A 16,807-nucleotide genomic window follows, 5' to 3' on the forward strand; every position below is an offset into this window, starting at 1 on the left:
ATGAGAAGGGTTAAGGTTGACCTGGAACCTATGCTGTAGAACTGATGACTAGGGCAAGAACAGGAAACCTCAAACAGAATATGTGATAGGTATACTGAAGATAAATACCATGCTTGGCCACAATAAAGGAACTTACAAAGGAACTTATTCCATCATGTAGTAAAAACTCTGCTGAGGAAGTGAGATTGAAGAAAATACTTCTGAACCACTGATCCTTAATTTCTACAGTTAATACTAGCTGGTATACATATATTAAAAATTTGTGATGCTGCTTCATACTTCCTTTGACAAAACGTATAATTCATATTAAAACACAATGCCAGCATAGTATTTGAAATCCAGCTCTGGATTTATTGTACGACTACTATTGAAACAATCTCATAGAGCATAAGTAATACAGTAGATCAAGTCCAAGATGAGCTTAACTATTTGTTAACAGAATTTAACATAAAAAAGATCTTTGAATTCTCCCAACAAAGCCACATATTCCTCCTCTAAGTTGCTGAATGATAAAATATATAGTGCCTTCCTTTTTGGTCTGTCAAGATCCAAACTGGATGTGCCACCACTACAGCATAAATTCTTACTGCTGGCATACTTCCTCCTCTTTTCCTTGATCCAATTTTCTTGATCTCATTGTTTATATCCTTTATTGCAAGGTAATGTAAGAGATGGGGTAGAATTTAATCCATCAAGGAAAGAAATTAACTCTTACTAAATCCTGACTATGTGTCAGGGTTTTTCACATACTTAGTTTCACTTAATTTTTTTTTCTTTTTCTTTCTTTTTTTTTTTTTTTTTTTTTTTTGGCAGATACAGGCTCCGGGAATTGAACCCGGGCCACTGAGTCACCGCTGCACCACCCAGTTTCACTTAAACTTTATAGCAAAGAAGTATATCTTGTTTTCTCCCTTCCATTTTACAAATGAGGAAGCTAAAGTTCAGGGAATTTTTTTTTTTTTTAATTTTTTCACTCAAGGCCACACACCAAAATAAATGATAGAGGGAGATTCAAACCCAGCATATCTGACTCCCAAACTCATTCTATTTGGAAATTCTGCATTTGACCTGTTTTGTAGTATCATCCCCTACACATCGCTCAAAGACTTGGGGGAAAAATAGGATTACCATTCAAATTTGATTTCCTTTAAAGATTCAATTTAGTAATTCAATGGCTATCAATTTCCATCTTTCCACTTAAATCTTATGACATGTCTTATAATAATTAAAATTGTTAAACTTATAATATTAAATTAAACTTATAATATCCCTTTCTTGATATGAGAGTAGGCTACAATAGAGAATTTAGGGGACAACTGCAAGAGATGAGGAGGACAATTTTATGGTCACCTCCTTCAGAAAATACTTGTTTAGGACCATGAAGCTTTAATTTTCAAAATAATTGTTGCCATTTTTTCACAAATTCTTTAAGATTTCCAAAATCCCATTTTTAAAGATACTACATTTGTTAAGTTCAGTTAGGTTCAGTGTAAACAGGCATATGTCAAAGTGCTCGAAATACAAGGAATAGTCTCATTCTTTCTTGGAAGTATAACACAATTATTCTAAACATCTAAAACCATTCCCAATACTATTCCTTTTCATTTAAATGGGTGAAGATCAAGGAGAATCTGTAGTATCATATGTAACTACTATTTACTTAAGTATACCATAATCATTTACTCAGCATTCTTAAAAGTGTAAACAAAGTAGTTAACTGACCAACATTATCACCATTTAGTGTAAGCGCAGCATTAAACCACATGGCTGAAAATATCAAACTAATACTCTTAGGTTAGCATGAGTTATTACAATAATAAACCACCCTAAAATTAGATGATTAATGGTTGTTATAACTTAACAAGAAATAAGATTTTGATGACCAAGTCTTACTTTGAAAAACTTCCCTGTCTTATCAAAAATTTATTTCCATAAGCGACATTTAAGAGTGACAAAACTATCAAAGCCAGGTTCTTTTAAATGCAAAGGTCAAAACATTTCTCCTTCCTTTGAAATAGAACCTACAGTGCTAGTAAAAGTCCTTTACACACACTGCTAGTGTCTGTCAAGTGATGCTTGATGGAAAAATCTCATCTTTATTTTTAAGCCATACCTTCAGATAGGATCCATAATATTTGGTTACATATGGACTGTCACACTGACTCAGCACTGTGATTTCTTGCTGAATGTCCTCTATCTCATCTTCAGCTTCTTCCAGATCAATAATTTTTATGGCAACCACTTTCTGAGTCCGATTGTCAATGCCTTTGAATACCTCACCAAAAGAGCCCTTCCCAATTTTCTCTAGTTTTGTAAATAGCTCTTCTGGATCTGCTTTTAGGTTCTGTAGGAGAGAAAGAAAAAAGGGAAAATGTCAGTAGTTCATAGTGCCATGACTTCCTTTTCATTTTACTTATAACATTACAAACCATAGTCTTTCAAGGACTTGCTTTCTTTATGTAAGCATTGGTCTGGTTGTGACCGGAATTCTTCACGATTTAGGACATAAAATCTCTAAGTCTCACCTATATGTGTACATTAGTAAGTCTGTAAACAAGAGTCCGTATCTCACTAGATTACGAAAACTGGAAAAGGTTCCAACTTCTGTTTAATTAAAGTAAAAACAAATCAAAAACACTTACTTGAACATGTCAGATATCTGCATTTATTGAAAAATATGTCTTCAAGCAAAAATTGCACTTTTCTTTCTACCTGAGTCCAGTTTCCTAAATTCAAGTTGGTATGTACAAAAATATAGGTTAACTGGCTACATACATAAGAGAAACAAAAATTTACACTCTAATTATAATTGTTTTGTAATAGGCCATCTTCATTTGTGGCTACTGCCTTCACCTAACTGACACTTTATCCAGATCCCAGAAAACAACCCGCAGCCTTCTTTTGTCACGTAAATCTCATGCACTTTAGTAGCATCTAAAAACCTCTTAACTAATCCGATTAGCTGAAACTACACATACAGTGTGTATTTCCAAGAGTCTAGCTGTAGGGACTCCAACACCCATCCACATGGCTGGCATGTACAGAGATGTGGCAACAGTTGGATTCTCACTGGGGGCAGCAACCTGTCACCCTCCCCGAGGGGCATCTGGAAATGATGTGGGAGATCTGGTCACAAAAACTGAAAGCAATACTAACATTTAGTGAGAGCTAGGGATGTTAATACCTAAATCTCTCACACTAAATAATTGCTTAGCCCAAAATATCAATGGTATCCCATCAAGAAGCACAAGTCTGGGCCACTGGAACCCCTGAGTGCAAGGAAGGACGCTGGGAGCGGCCAATCCTGCCAAACACACCTTCCCTCCGGAACACTGCATAGGAGGAAGAAGATCCCAAGCCAACCCTCAAAAGTCTGCTGATCCTTCAAACAAACTGAAATATTATGGAAAAAGGAAGAGAGAAAAAAGGAGAAAGACAATTGAAATGAGGTAAAGAAAGAGAACAAAGAGAAGAGGGAAGAATAAAATGAACAGGGAGAAAAGAAATCCACTCAGGGTGTAAGGGGTCATATACACAGTGTCACAATAATTATAGCGGTTTTGGGTTTTGTGGACTAACCAGACGCTAACGACTAACTTGCTTCCCAAGGTGAAACACAGAGTTCCCAGCAAGTGATTTACAGGCACTTCTGAAAAGTGCCATTTCCAATGGATGAATGGCCGCCTTCACTGTGCCGCAGCACACGCACCGTGAAAACCCCCCACTGCAGTGGCGTGCCAGCTAACAGTCGCAGGTGAGTCCACCGGCGCAAGCTGAGGCAGAGAGCCCGGGGCCACGCTGGCGTGGCCCAGTGAAAGACAGCAAAGCTCACAAGACCCAACGGCCACGTTAGGGAAAAATGAATAAAGCAAGGCCTGCGTGCTGGACGTGCTATTATATATTCACAATGAGAGAAGTGTCCTGGAGTTACCAGGAAAGAAAGGACATGAGAGACCATGTCATTTGCAGCTCTGCCCACGTTGGAAGGGAGCCAGTCTCTGTCATCCATGTTTTTAACAAACTGCCTGCAATCAGAAGGTCTATACTTTTAACCATGGTGACCTTGGCTCACGAAAAGCAAAACAAACATCCATCGTGCCGAAAATCTATCCACCTTCATTTTCACATGAAATTATCAACTGGGTTATTAACAGAGATGATTTTATTCTTCCAGAGCAACTGCTAAACTGTTTTTCAGTCATGGAACCATGTTTCAAATGTGTTTCAGCCACCAAAGTATTAGGAAAGCCTGAATGTATAGTCCAGGCTCAAGAGAGACAGAGAGACAGAGAGACAGACACAGAGAGAGAAACACAGTCCATGATCCCTGGATTTCAACAGTCAGAAGCCCTGGATACTTCTTAGTGAGGGCTGTTTTTGAAACTACTGAAAACTTCTAAATTATCTTCCCCATAATAGTAAGAATCAAGTAATTATTGTCAAACCTGTAAAGTACTCCAGATTAAATACCCTTTAAAGATTTCTGCAAACACCTCTAAAAATTCCACCAACCCGAGTGGGTGTGTCACCCCTTGCAGCCTGCCTGCACCTGCACATTCACCCTCATCTCCAACATAAACTGCTGACATTAAAGGATGGGGGGTGGGGGGCAGAAGAAATAGTCATCTCACGTATAAGGAAACGTGGTAGTCAATAGCTGCCACCCATTTTCAGCAACCACAGACTTTCCTTTTTTCGTATCATTTCCCTTCCCTCCAGGATAAGGTATAGTGGGATGTTCAGGTTCATGCGTCACCTCGGCCAGGTGGTGGTGCCTGGTAGTCTGGTCGGGCAAACTCTGGACTGTCTGTTGCTATGAGGACATTTCATGGATTTAAATCATGACCATGTTAGCTGCACCCACAGCTGACTGTATTTGCAATCAGCTAAGGGGAGTGTTTTCTGCAATGAATAATGCTTACTCTAATTACTGGAAGGCTTATAAAGGAGGATTCAGAAAAGACAATCACTCTTTCTACCTCAGCCAGCCAGCCTCTCCTGAGAGTTTGTCAAGGACCTTCTTTAGAGTTGCCAGCTTGTGGCCTGCCCTATAGATCTTGGACTTTTACATTCCCGTGGTTGCTTGAGACACTTATAAATTTTATATTCACAGATATCTCCTGTTGATTCTGTTTTTTTTAGAGAACCCTAGCCAATACATATAGTGACCTTCTACCTCTTCAAGGCCAATCCTAAAAGCTGGGCTTCTGAATCCATCCTTCCCTTCTCTAGGATATAACTCCAACAATAATCCTATTTCACCTCATCCCTCTCAACTTGCTTTTACCTTTGTCTTATCAATATGGTTAAGTTTTTTCTATTTAAAAACAAAAAACCATTCCTTGCTCCTGGGTCGCCCTTTTCCTTCACTCTCTCCTTCCTCTGAAATTCCCTGAAAACCACTTAGTCATATCAGGTCCCACCCCCACTCACTCTGCAGACCACTGCAGTCTAGCTCCCGCCCTCCCCATAGGCCTGGACTGGCTTTTGCTCTGGTCACAGCAATGCAGTTTCTATTATCCTCAGTGGTGCATTTGATACTCGTCACTTTCCAGTCCCTAGATATCTACATGCCAACTCTTCACTTGTCTTTTTCCAATCTCCCTAGTTCCTCCTAAATCCTTACTCAAAGGCTCTTAGGCCTAATTCTTAGGCCAGGCCCTTAAACATGGGCATTCCTCAAGGTTCCATACTTGGCCACCTATTCTTTTTCTACACATCCCTGGGATTGTCACATATAGTTTCATGTCTTGGGCAGTGTTTCCCAAACCTGCCTGGTCAAAATCATCCAATCCCAACACACTCTCACTGATGTACATGGAGGGTATAGGGTGTGTGATCATATTTTTCAAACACCCCAATTGGGTCTGATGGCTAGCTTTGAGAAAAACTGTTTTAAATGATCATATATAGCATAACTTACAAAATGCTAGCTTCAGCCCTGCCTTTTGAGTTTTAACTCCTTGGTCCAATTGCTTGCTACATATCATTTTTACCTGGATGTCAAATTCAACATGTACAAAGAGTATTTGTCATTTTCCCTGAATTGGCCTCAACTTCCATATTCTCCCTGTTTCATATCTATGTCCTTTGCTAAACTATAAGCTGAAGGGAAGGTGCTTTACTCATCTTTATACCCATGTGTCTGGGCACAAAAACTGCCATGTTACTGAGGGTCCATAAATGTCCCCTAAGCGCTAAGAAAACTCTAGGCTTACCTGGACACGATCAGGATCTAGGTTAGGCATTACAAACAGTACCTTAGAGAGACTTGAGATTCTAGTAAAAGGGGAATGGGATGAAATACCTCTTGCTAGAAAGGCTAAGGAAAAGGTAGCAGCCTAAGTCAGAAGAGAGCTGGTCTCTATTATCTATTAGAGTAACTAATATCTATTAGAGTAACTCCCTAATCTTGGTGTGCACCAGAAGCACCTGGAGGGCTTCTCAGACCACAGATTGCTGCGGACCACCCACCCCACCTGCCCCCCAGTGCCTGATTCAGTAAATCTGGTGTGGGGCCCAATTAGAGTTACAGATGACACAGAAACTGACAGGGGAGGACACTGAGAACCATCGCTGAACAGGAATGGAGCAAGAAGCAAGGCAACTTTCACAAGTTGATGCACCACTGAAAATGACTTGTTTGAGGCCTACTGCCACCCCTGGGCCAATAGCAACCCCCACCCCCCATATTAAGAAAAACAGTAGCATTTTCTTTTTGAGAGTTAATTTTTTAAAAATAAGCCAACAGCTTTATAGCTCATTTGAACAACTGAAACTCAGGGAGCACAGAATAAGAGGTCCTTTAATCCTGTATAGATTATTGTAATGCCTGGAAACATCCTAGAGTATATTAACCAGACAAACAAAAAGTATTTGCAAAGTCCCTTCAGGGAGGGGAGAAAGACTATGGAACTATTCAACCTTATTATCACAGAATGCCCTGATACTGTGTCAAACTTTAGGGATACCCAAATCAATAGGCCATGCCCTCGATCATGAGGCTTACTCTTATGAAGCTTATGTAGGTAGCACAGAAGCTCAGACTACCTATAGGCATGCCTAAGAGTTACTTCTGGAGGTCCTCTGTTGTTCCTCAGATGTGACCTCAGTCTCTCTAAGCCCAACTCTGCAAATGAAATCATCACCCTCTCCCCTAGGTGAGACATGACATCCAGGGGTGAAAGTCTTGCAGGCGATGTGGGAGAGGACTTCCAGTGATGAATCTAGACCTGGTACCGTGGGATCAACAATTCCATCCTGACCAAAGGGGGCAAAGAAGTGTAATTAATAAAGTATCAGTGGCAGAGAGAGTTCAAATAGAGTTGAGAGGCTACTCTGGAGGTTGCTCTTAATGCAAGCTTCAAGTAGACCTTGCTACCTATCAGAACCTGCCAACCCCCAACCAGGACCATTCCAGCCAATCCTAAAGAACACGTAGGGCAAAGTATAAGATTCCACAAGTGTTCCAGGCACTAGAGTAACTTTCCAGAAACCTACAACCTCCAGATGAGTCCCTGGTCCAGGTAAGTCCTGAAACCTAGCCCAGCCTCTCCAGAACATCAGATAGTTCCATCTCCCTACCCCATATTAGTGACAGACCCTTCCAATATCAAAAATTTAGAACTGCCATAATCCAAACAATACCAAAGAGAGGTATGGAAAGATCAAAGGTGATGTGGAATTATACACAGAAGACAGAACTTAATGAATATGAACGCTGAATCATTAAATTGATTGTTTCTTTTAGTCTCCAGTATTTTAGAGCAGCTAGAAGTAAATCCTAGAATTGTGAAACTGTAACCCATGTCAAAGTCTGAAATATGTTCTACAACTAATTGTGGTGCTGTACTTGGAAATTTATAGCTTTTTGTATATATGTTATTGTTCACAAAAAAAGAAAGGCAAAATAAATGAAATCAGAAAGAAAGATAGATGTTAAAGATTGAGATGGTATAATCTAGGAATGCCTAGAGTGTATAATAATAGTGACTAAATGTACAAATTTTAAAAATGTTTTTGCATGAGGAAGAACAAAGGAATGTCATTACTGAAGGGTCCTGAAAATAGATGGTAATTAATATTTTAAAATGTCACCTTATGTATGAGACTAAAGCAAAAAATGTTTATTTGGTACAAAATTTATATTTTGACTAGTGCATTTCCTAATATAACTTACGTAGATAGTTTGACTGAACACCATAAGTACTTGGAATCTCAGGTAGGACATGAGATTTTGCAAACTCACCACCCTCCCCCTGTCTACATGGGACATGACTCCCAGGGGAGTGGACTTTCCTGGCAACGTGGGACAGAAATCCTAGAATGAGCTGAGACTCAGCATCAAGGGATTGAGAAAAACCCTAGAATGAGCTGAAACTGAGCATCCAGGGATTGAGAAAACCTTCTCGAACAAAAGGGGGAAGAGTGAAATGAGACAAAGTGGCAATGGCTGAGAGATTCCAAGCAGAGTCGAGAGGTTATCCTGGAGGTTATTCTTATGCATTGAGTAGATATCACCTTGTTATCCAAGATGAAATGGAGAGGCTGAAGGAAACTGCCTGAAAATGTAGAGCTGTGTTCCAGCAGCCATGTTTCTTGAAGATGATTGTATAATGATATAGCTTTCACAATGTGACTGTGTGATTGTGAAAACCTTGTGTTTGATGCTCCTTTTATCTATCTTGTCAACAGACGAGTAGATCATATGGAATAAAAATAAATAATGGGGGAACAAATGTTAAAATAAACTTAGTTTGAAATGGCAGTGATCAGTGAAAGCAAGGGGTAAGGGGTATGGTAGGTATAATCTTTTTTTTTTTTCTGTTCTCATTTTATTTATTTTTCTATTGTCTTTTTATTTCTTTTTTCTCAATGGATGCAAATGTTCTAAGAAATTATGAATATGCAACTAAGTGATGATATTGTGAATTACTGATTATCTATGCTAACGTTTATTATGTTTGCTAAATTTTTTTAAATTAATAAATAAATTTTTTAAAAAAAGAAGGCAAAAAAGTCAATTGTGATGATAAAAAAGTATTTAAGCCTTCTAGCCTCCTAAATTCTGGAGCAGCTAGAAGGAAAAATCTGAGAGGATCGTATGATAGCCCATGACACACTCTGGGATCTGTCCTGTAACCACTTTTTGAAGGGTGCTTTTAAAAGTACTGTTTTTTCATTTCTTTACCTTGTATATATGCTATATTATACAATAAAAGAAGTTTTAAAAAAAACAGTAATAAGCCAACAGGAATGTATCCAAACCCTTCAGTGATGAAAAGACTAGTGTAATAGATTGCTACCAAAAGAGTTCATTCGTTATGCTTCCCCGTGTTTACACCCCTATGCAAAGTAACTTCGGCACTCTTCCCATCAAGAAATAGATTCTGTTTCCCCATCCCTTGAATCTGGACTGGCACTGCTACATATTTTGACCAAAAGAATGTGGGGCAAGTAATGCTGGTGACTTCCATTTCCAGGCCCCAGAGTCCTGGTAGTGCTCCCTTTCTTGGGACTCAGAGACCAGTAGGTGGTGAAAAGGCTCGGATAGAAGAGTGCATGGTGAGAGAGGTCCTTTCCAGACTTCATCAAGCCCAGATGAGGTCCAAAGCTATATGAGTCACCTTAGACCACCCAGCCTTAGCTGAGCCTCGCTCACTGCAACCACAGAGAGCCCGGAAAAGGCCAGAACTGCCTGGTCAACCCACAGAAATCGTGAAGAATCATAAATCTGTTGTTTTAAGCCACTGGATTCTGCTTGGTTTGTTATTCAACAATAGATAATTAATATACCGAAATCGGTCACTGACACTACAGTACTACCCTAACAAACATACGACATGACTGGCGTTGGGTATAGATGGTGGGTGAAGGCCAGAAAAGAAGTGAGAGGTCATTAGTGATGGCTGGAACAATGGTGAACCAATGGGGCGGAGGCTGGGAAGGTGATAAAGAAAGTATTACTAGACGCTGGGAAGAGTGATCCATGTTACACAGAGCCTGAACAACTGGGGAAAATGTCACCTCCAGAAACTTAAAGATTTCTCTCTCTCTCTCTCTCGCACACACACACACACGTACACACACACACGTACCTAAATTGAGACATTTCCAAGCAGAAGGGGAAACTTGGATTTTTGGGGGAGGAAGGGGGGCAGCCTTGGCTGAATACTACTAAGAGAGGTGAAAAAAAAGAACCATTCCATTTTCAAGGAGAATTTAGAAACAATATGGAAAGCCCAGAACTTGTTGGATCACAAAATAAAACTTCATCCAGGAGTTTCTTAGGACAGTAAAGATTTAAGAAAGACAGACACAGCCTCAGAGTATAGATCAAATCAAGGGTTTGGCTATGAGATCCTTCCTGAAGACTTCAGGAAGACTCAAGGCAAGGACTGGGAGACACTCTCAGCCAAACAATTCAGCCTCTAACAAACTTAAGAATGCTGTCTTATTTCAATACCCTGACATACCTCTCCAAGTCTCAAAGTAGAAAAAAGTTTCTCAAAAACAAAAACAGCTGTGGTTGTGGCTTTTCTCTAATGGGTAGATTATAAATTAATATACAGGAAAACCCGAAGTTTTAAATACATTTGTAACAACCTAGACTAAAAAATACTAAGCTCAAAAATCAAAAGATACTGAGCCTCCAAAAATCTACAAACAGACTGCAAATGCTACTCAATAGAATATGGCAACATAATACTACATAACATCTGAGACGGGTAAAAGGAAGGGCATCTCAAAGGACAGAGCTTAAAGCCTGGAGCCAACCACACACACACACACACACACACACACACACACACACACACACACACACACACACACACACACACACACGAGGACAGAGCGTAAAGCCTGGAGCCAACCACACACACACACACGCACACACACACACACACACACACACAGCGTAAAGCCTGGAGCCAACCCAACCCCCACGGGACTGAGCCACTCCCAGAAAGTCAAGCTGAGCCGTGATAAAGAATTCCCTGTTCCATGTGGAAGGGACCATGACATATGTCCAGCTAGACTTCAGAACTTCCATGGACCACTTACTGCTACATGCCTCTCATTCCTCCCCCTCTTGATCAGGAGAATCCACTGCAGTTATCCTGTTCCTGTCCTGCCATGGTTTGTTGTGTGTAATGGAAGGAGATTATGTCTTTTCAGCTCACATCTCCCTAAATCAAGAGAAGCAGCTCCATCCACATTCAGACCTGATGTGATCGGAAATGGCAGACTTGGGTGCATCAGGAGAAAGCAGTGGAGACGAGTAAACCTTGTAAGTGTGACGGACATGAACCCTAGGGACAAGAAGGCAGGCTGGGGCTGACTGTCACAATGACACCCCCCCCACACACACATAACCAGTGCTCCTCTGTCCACAGCCTTAGATTATGCCTGCTCCTCCCACAAGAGGCAGTCTTTCCCCCACCCCTTGAATCTGGGCTGGTTTTGGGATTTCCAGCGATGCTGTACCATTTCCAAGGTTCAGCCTTAAGAGTTCCTGCAGCTTTCACTCCTGCCCTCCTGGAACGCTTCCATTACAACGCAGAGGCCTGACCCGCCTATGGAGAAGCCACACAAAGAATGGAGCAGCTCAGCGCCTGCCCAAGGGCTAGTACAAGGAGCAGCCCAACCCTCCCGGCTGTCCCGCACACCCTAGCCAGTCTCCTGCTGGACAGCCCCCCACACACGTGTCAAAGGAAGACCCAGCCAATCCAAAAAACCATGAGAAATAGTAAATCATTACTGCTTTAGCCACTACAGGCCTGGCGCGATCTGATACACAACAGACAGCTGAATTCCCGAGAGATCACTGCAGCAGAAAGGTATTCGTTTCTCAGGGGGAAGGCAGATTTAGAACGTTCTAAACTCGGAAAAGTATTTCATTTTAATAACTTGCTTGTTTTTCCTATCACTGCCTCTTTTACTATCTTCTGGAAAGACCTTTTCCAGGAGTCTGCCACCTGTAAATTTAGTAGTATAGCTGCTGTGTCTCACATCTGCTTCAAGTGCTGTTATCACTCACAACTTTTCACCACTGTCAGCACCTGTAAACCGGGCTAAAATCTGTTCTTGGCAAGAAGAGAGACATCTGCACAACAGGACAGCACTATGCAGAGTGGGCTCAGAAACTGTGGGTATTCCACGTCCTTTGGCAATTCTTACATAAGCTCTTTACCACACGGTGTTGCCCCAGAGCCAGAAGAAAATTAATGCCAAAGATGAGTTATTTCGTCAAAAAGGTCAACTCAAAAATTCTGCTTTCAGAATTTGTCTGAGGAAAACAGATCTCCTTGGTAGAAAGGGTGCTTTTTTGCCAACTATCCTGAGAATTTTCTCTTTAGAAAAGTTTATGCTGAACTAAGCGTTTAGTCGTAAGTATCAAATTAGAAAGGCCCGCCGGCGCTTCACAGCACACATCTGCCATGGCCCAAAAGGAAGAACGGGTTTGGCTGGCTGAATCCCAACCCAGCTCCCAGGGCAGGGATCAGTGGACCCAGCGGCTCAGCCTGCTCTGAAACGGGCAAAGGTCAGGACATCTGCCTGCCCACCTTCTATTCCCAACAACTTTCCCCTCCAAAAAATCCACTGGTCTCCCAGAACAATGGGGCTGGGGGTGAGAGGGGGATGGGATGGGATTGAGAGTGATGGGTGGGGCTGGGCACTGACTGCGCAGAAGCAAACTACTCCTCAGGACAGGGACTCATCTCTCAAAAGTACCAACTAGGTGCCCAATGTACCTTCCCCATTAGGTTGCTGAGCTAGGATACAATTTTCCTAAGAACAAATGGCTTCTCTAAAAAAATCTCTCTATAGTGAAGGAAAGCATGATGAAGGGAAGAACCGGGTAGAAATCTCATTTACATGGTTACTTACAAGCTATGCAACATGTATGAGGAACCTCTGTTCCCTCCTCAGAAGGAAGGGTAGAAGGGATAAAGAGATAAAAATAATACCTTTCTAGATTAAATGCAACGAAGAGTAAGGATTTAGCACCAACCAATCCAGGTGTCTGACACAGACATAGCATATTACCTAGTGCTATGTCTGGTAATAGCATTCAAGTACTGATTTCCCTAATCATAACTTGGCAATTCCATCAAAACCTTTATCAAGGATTTCAGGAAAGAGCCCTATTTCCTACCCAGGGGAGCTTCAGGTTAAATGAAAACTTCAGGGAAATAACACTTAATTTTCATATTTCTAGTGACTTTATTTTCTTATATTTTTCATCACCCTTTTCATCATGACAACATCAGGTCAACAGCCTATTTAAACTTTAGTTGGCTAAATTCTAGACCTTTCTATGTACACACATCATGTCTTATTTATTTTTAATTACAAGACTTAGGAAAACTAGGGCATTTATTGTACTTAATCATTTTAATATTAATCATGTTAATACCCCACTTTCTGTAATTCAGAACTAATGCCAGAACACAAAGCCATCCAACCAACTCTGGACAGGATGAGCCATGAGATCTCAAACTACACACTCTTGACTACTGAGGACTTCTAAGGAAAAGGCACATTTAAGTGTAATCAGCTACTAAGAAATTAGACCTGAAGAAATCTTAGTTGGGCAAATTCTCATATAAGATTTATACTGCTTATACAAATCATTTTTAATCCTCAACAAACAAATGAACCCTCAATTTTCTCAAACTGACCATTATTGTGAATAGCTGATCATTCATAATGAAGAGCTATAAGCCCACATCCACACAAAACGGTAATAAACTCTGAAAAGATGTTGATTAAAACATATATCTATTTTCAATTTTTATGGGTACTCATGATTGTGTCTCCTCGGTGAATCTGAAAGCATATAGTGGTGATAGTGAGGGTGTGGTATCCTAAAATGGATGAGCAGTACCAACAGGCTACTTTCCAAAAGGCAGATATCCTGGGGTGGGAGGAATCAGCCTGTCTTAGTGGTCCACCATCCTAGGATGAATTCCACACCATCACTACCAGATATATCTTTAGGTCTTCATCAGTAAATTCCGGGAAAACGGTCCCTGCCCCCACCCCATTTCCAAGTCTTGGCCAGAAGCTGACAAGGGAAGTCACTTAGATGCCCCAATCCAACAAAAGACAAAAACTCAAACGTCAGAAATAAATAAATAAATGGAAGCCTCTTAAAATAAAATTGACTTAAAGGAAATGAAGAGCAAGCACATAAAATGACAGAAGACAGGTTAAAGAAACTCCAATGTATCGATATAATGGAATGCTGGCTCTTACACCCTTTAGAAATGTTTATAATGACATGGATTCCAAGGGGAATTGTAGCATGCAGGAGGAAAAGGCTGGCAGGCAGGTTTAAGTTTCTCCCCCACACAGCCAACTCGGTTACCAAAGCATGTCACTCAAACATCCCTTCTGCTTGGTTTTTGCCCTGTAAAATGGAGTTGTAGCTACAAGTCCTTTTCTCTTAGCTTTCTCATGAGCTCTAACTGAGATATTCCACGTAAGACTACTGGCCCAGAGCCTGGAACACATGAACACTCAGTAAATTCACTACTAGTAGGTGGGCTATATAGCATGTGTAGTGCAGAGAAAAAATGTCAATGTCATTTTACACTCAACACATAAGATACAAAATTATATGTATACACACAAAAATTCTATGCACAGACTGATAAATAAGGGACAAAGCATATCTGTTCACAAAAACAAGACTGGGAAAAAGCAAGACAAAAAAAATCTAAGTGAAAACAACCTGACATATTTACATCTATTTAGCCCTATCCATATCGCCAATACTATTCTTTCTCATCTCTCCTGCTACTGGTCCCCTAACACCACTGAGCTTTTCAATTTACCACCCTGATGTCATCAATCAATCTGGCCCTCTCTCTGCTACTTCACCCAACAAGCCTACAGCTGGAAGCAAGATGGGATGATGGTGAGAAAAGATCACCCCCCCTCCCCTTTAGGAAAGGGGATAAAGAGGACACAGACTGTACAGGGAGGGTGTGGAAGAAAAACAGAGACACCGAACACAACCTCAGCCACCAGAGAAGAAAAGGACAGACTCCAAAGGCCAGATCAGGGTAAACAGATTACAAGATTGAGCTGTCTGTGCAGAGGTCATTCCCTGCTCCTGACCCCTCTCTGCACCCTAGGGTTCTCTTTTGCCCTCTGCTCCCAGGAGGAGCACAGCTTTAAAGACTGGGAAACAGGCACGTCAGGGAGCCTATGTGGCCCCACAGATTGGAGAGGGAGGCTTTGCTGAGTATGAATAGAAGATAATCTGGATGTTTTCTTTGTTCTAAATACCGATTCTGTTCGTTCTTATTGACAAAGCCAAAGGTGAGCATTTTCATGTTCCCTCTCATCTAAAAATAAATAAATAAAAGAAGCAAAACCTGGTCTAGTCAGAGAACAAAACCATCAACTTTAGGCTGGCCTTTAGGAGTTCAAAAAGACAATGGCAATGTTAAGTACCTGCTACCCACTCCCAAGTTTAGAAAGAGAAATTTCAAAGCTCTGCCCTTCTGGAGCTCGAGCTCCTACAATAATTCACTACATTTCATAGTCCTTTAAGAAACTTCATTAAGACAGCTCTATGATGACTTAAGTATTTGATATTTTTTAACTTGAATTATCCTTTTCTTTTGATCATTTCTGGCAACAGAAAAAAATGTATTTGGCATTACTAATCAATTACCTACTTAGGGGAGCTCAGGTTAAATGAAAGTTACTTAGCTTCAGTGTACTACTTGTATAGCTAAACCATTCTCCACCATGCTGGGCTGAAGCCAAATGTTTTTCTTTGTTTTTCCATGAAGAGAAAAAGAAACTGTCTTAAGTCTGATGTATTTTAATACCTGGAACTTACCACATCACTATCCCTACAGCAACAGATAAAAGAACCTTGGAAGTTCTGGATCAGTGAAGGTAAATTGGTGGTTTGGGTTTCCCCTTTCCCCTTTCAAAACTGGCAAGCATTACTAATGAATCTCAGAACTCTCTCCTCCTGGAGATTAACTCAGAATCCCTCTGACCTCACCACTCCAGGTCACTATCACCAATTCTGCAGACCAGGCACCGCCCACTAGTCAAGTAGCCCACTAGCCAATTTGGCCTAGCCCTACCACCTGTGCTGGTTTCTTGTCATTATCTTCCTACCCTGCCGTACCTGCCCATCTCTCAATCTCTACTCCAACCTCTCCTCAAAATGTTCCCTATACCCTAATTCCTCTGTCAACCCCTAAGTCCAAACGGTGCCCACTGTTCTTCAAAAACATTTCTCAATACCGTCTCCCCTTTCCCATGCCTCTGCCTTTCTTCCCACCCTGGAGCTCCCTCAGCCCAGCAGCCACCTCCTCTCTGTGGTTTAAGAGCCTCCAACTTACCCACATCAAACCTTACCGTATTCCATTGGCTTTAGGGACAGCGTGGCTTCCTAAAATCTCACAGCTTTCCTTTACTGCTTAAAACAACCAGTGATGACACACTACCCTTGAGACTGAAGTCACAGAGACTCAGTTTGTGAATCTAAAACCCCAAACCTCCTTTTCTGTTCCAACTTCTGCCACTATGCCTACTTGCCCTCGGGTCATCCAACTTTCTAACATTGTCTGAAAACATTCTGTCTGATTCTATTTACATAAAATCCTCAAAATAGCAAAATTATAGCGATGGAGAACATACCTGGTGTTGCCAAAGGTTCGAAAAGGAGAAAGGGTGTACTATTAAGAAGGCAAGGTAGTTTTTTGTGATAATGGAACAGTTCCATAACCTGATTGTTACATTATGTGGTAAAAATTCACAGAAGTATATA

At 41.0% G+C, this 16,807-nt stretch overlaps 1 protein-coding gene across 1 annotated transcript in view; it reads right to left on the reverse strand.

Annotated features, from left to right (window-relative positions):
- STK24 (serine/threonine kinase 24) overlaps positions 1-16,807 on the reverse strand; it is a 162,061-nt gene that overhangs the window by 86,117 nt on the left and 59,137 nt on the right. Inside the window, exon 2 of the mRNA XM_077158569.1 lies at positions 2,114-2,344. Within this exon, the coding sequence (XP_077014684.1) occupies positions 2,114-2,344 (231 nt within the window). The remainder of the gene's footprint in view (positions 1-2,113; positions 2,345-16,807) is intronic.

This window comes from Tamandua tetradactyla, chromosome 4 (genome assembly GCF_023851605.1).
Source record: "Tamandua tetradactyla isolate mTamTet1 chromosome 4, mTamTet1.pri, whole genome shotgun sequence".
Lineage (NCBI taxonomy): Eukaryota > Metazoa > Chordata > Mammalia > Pilosa > Myrmecophagidae > Tamandua > Tamandua tetradactyla.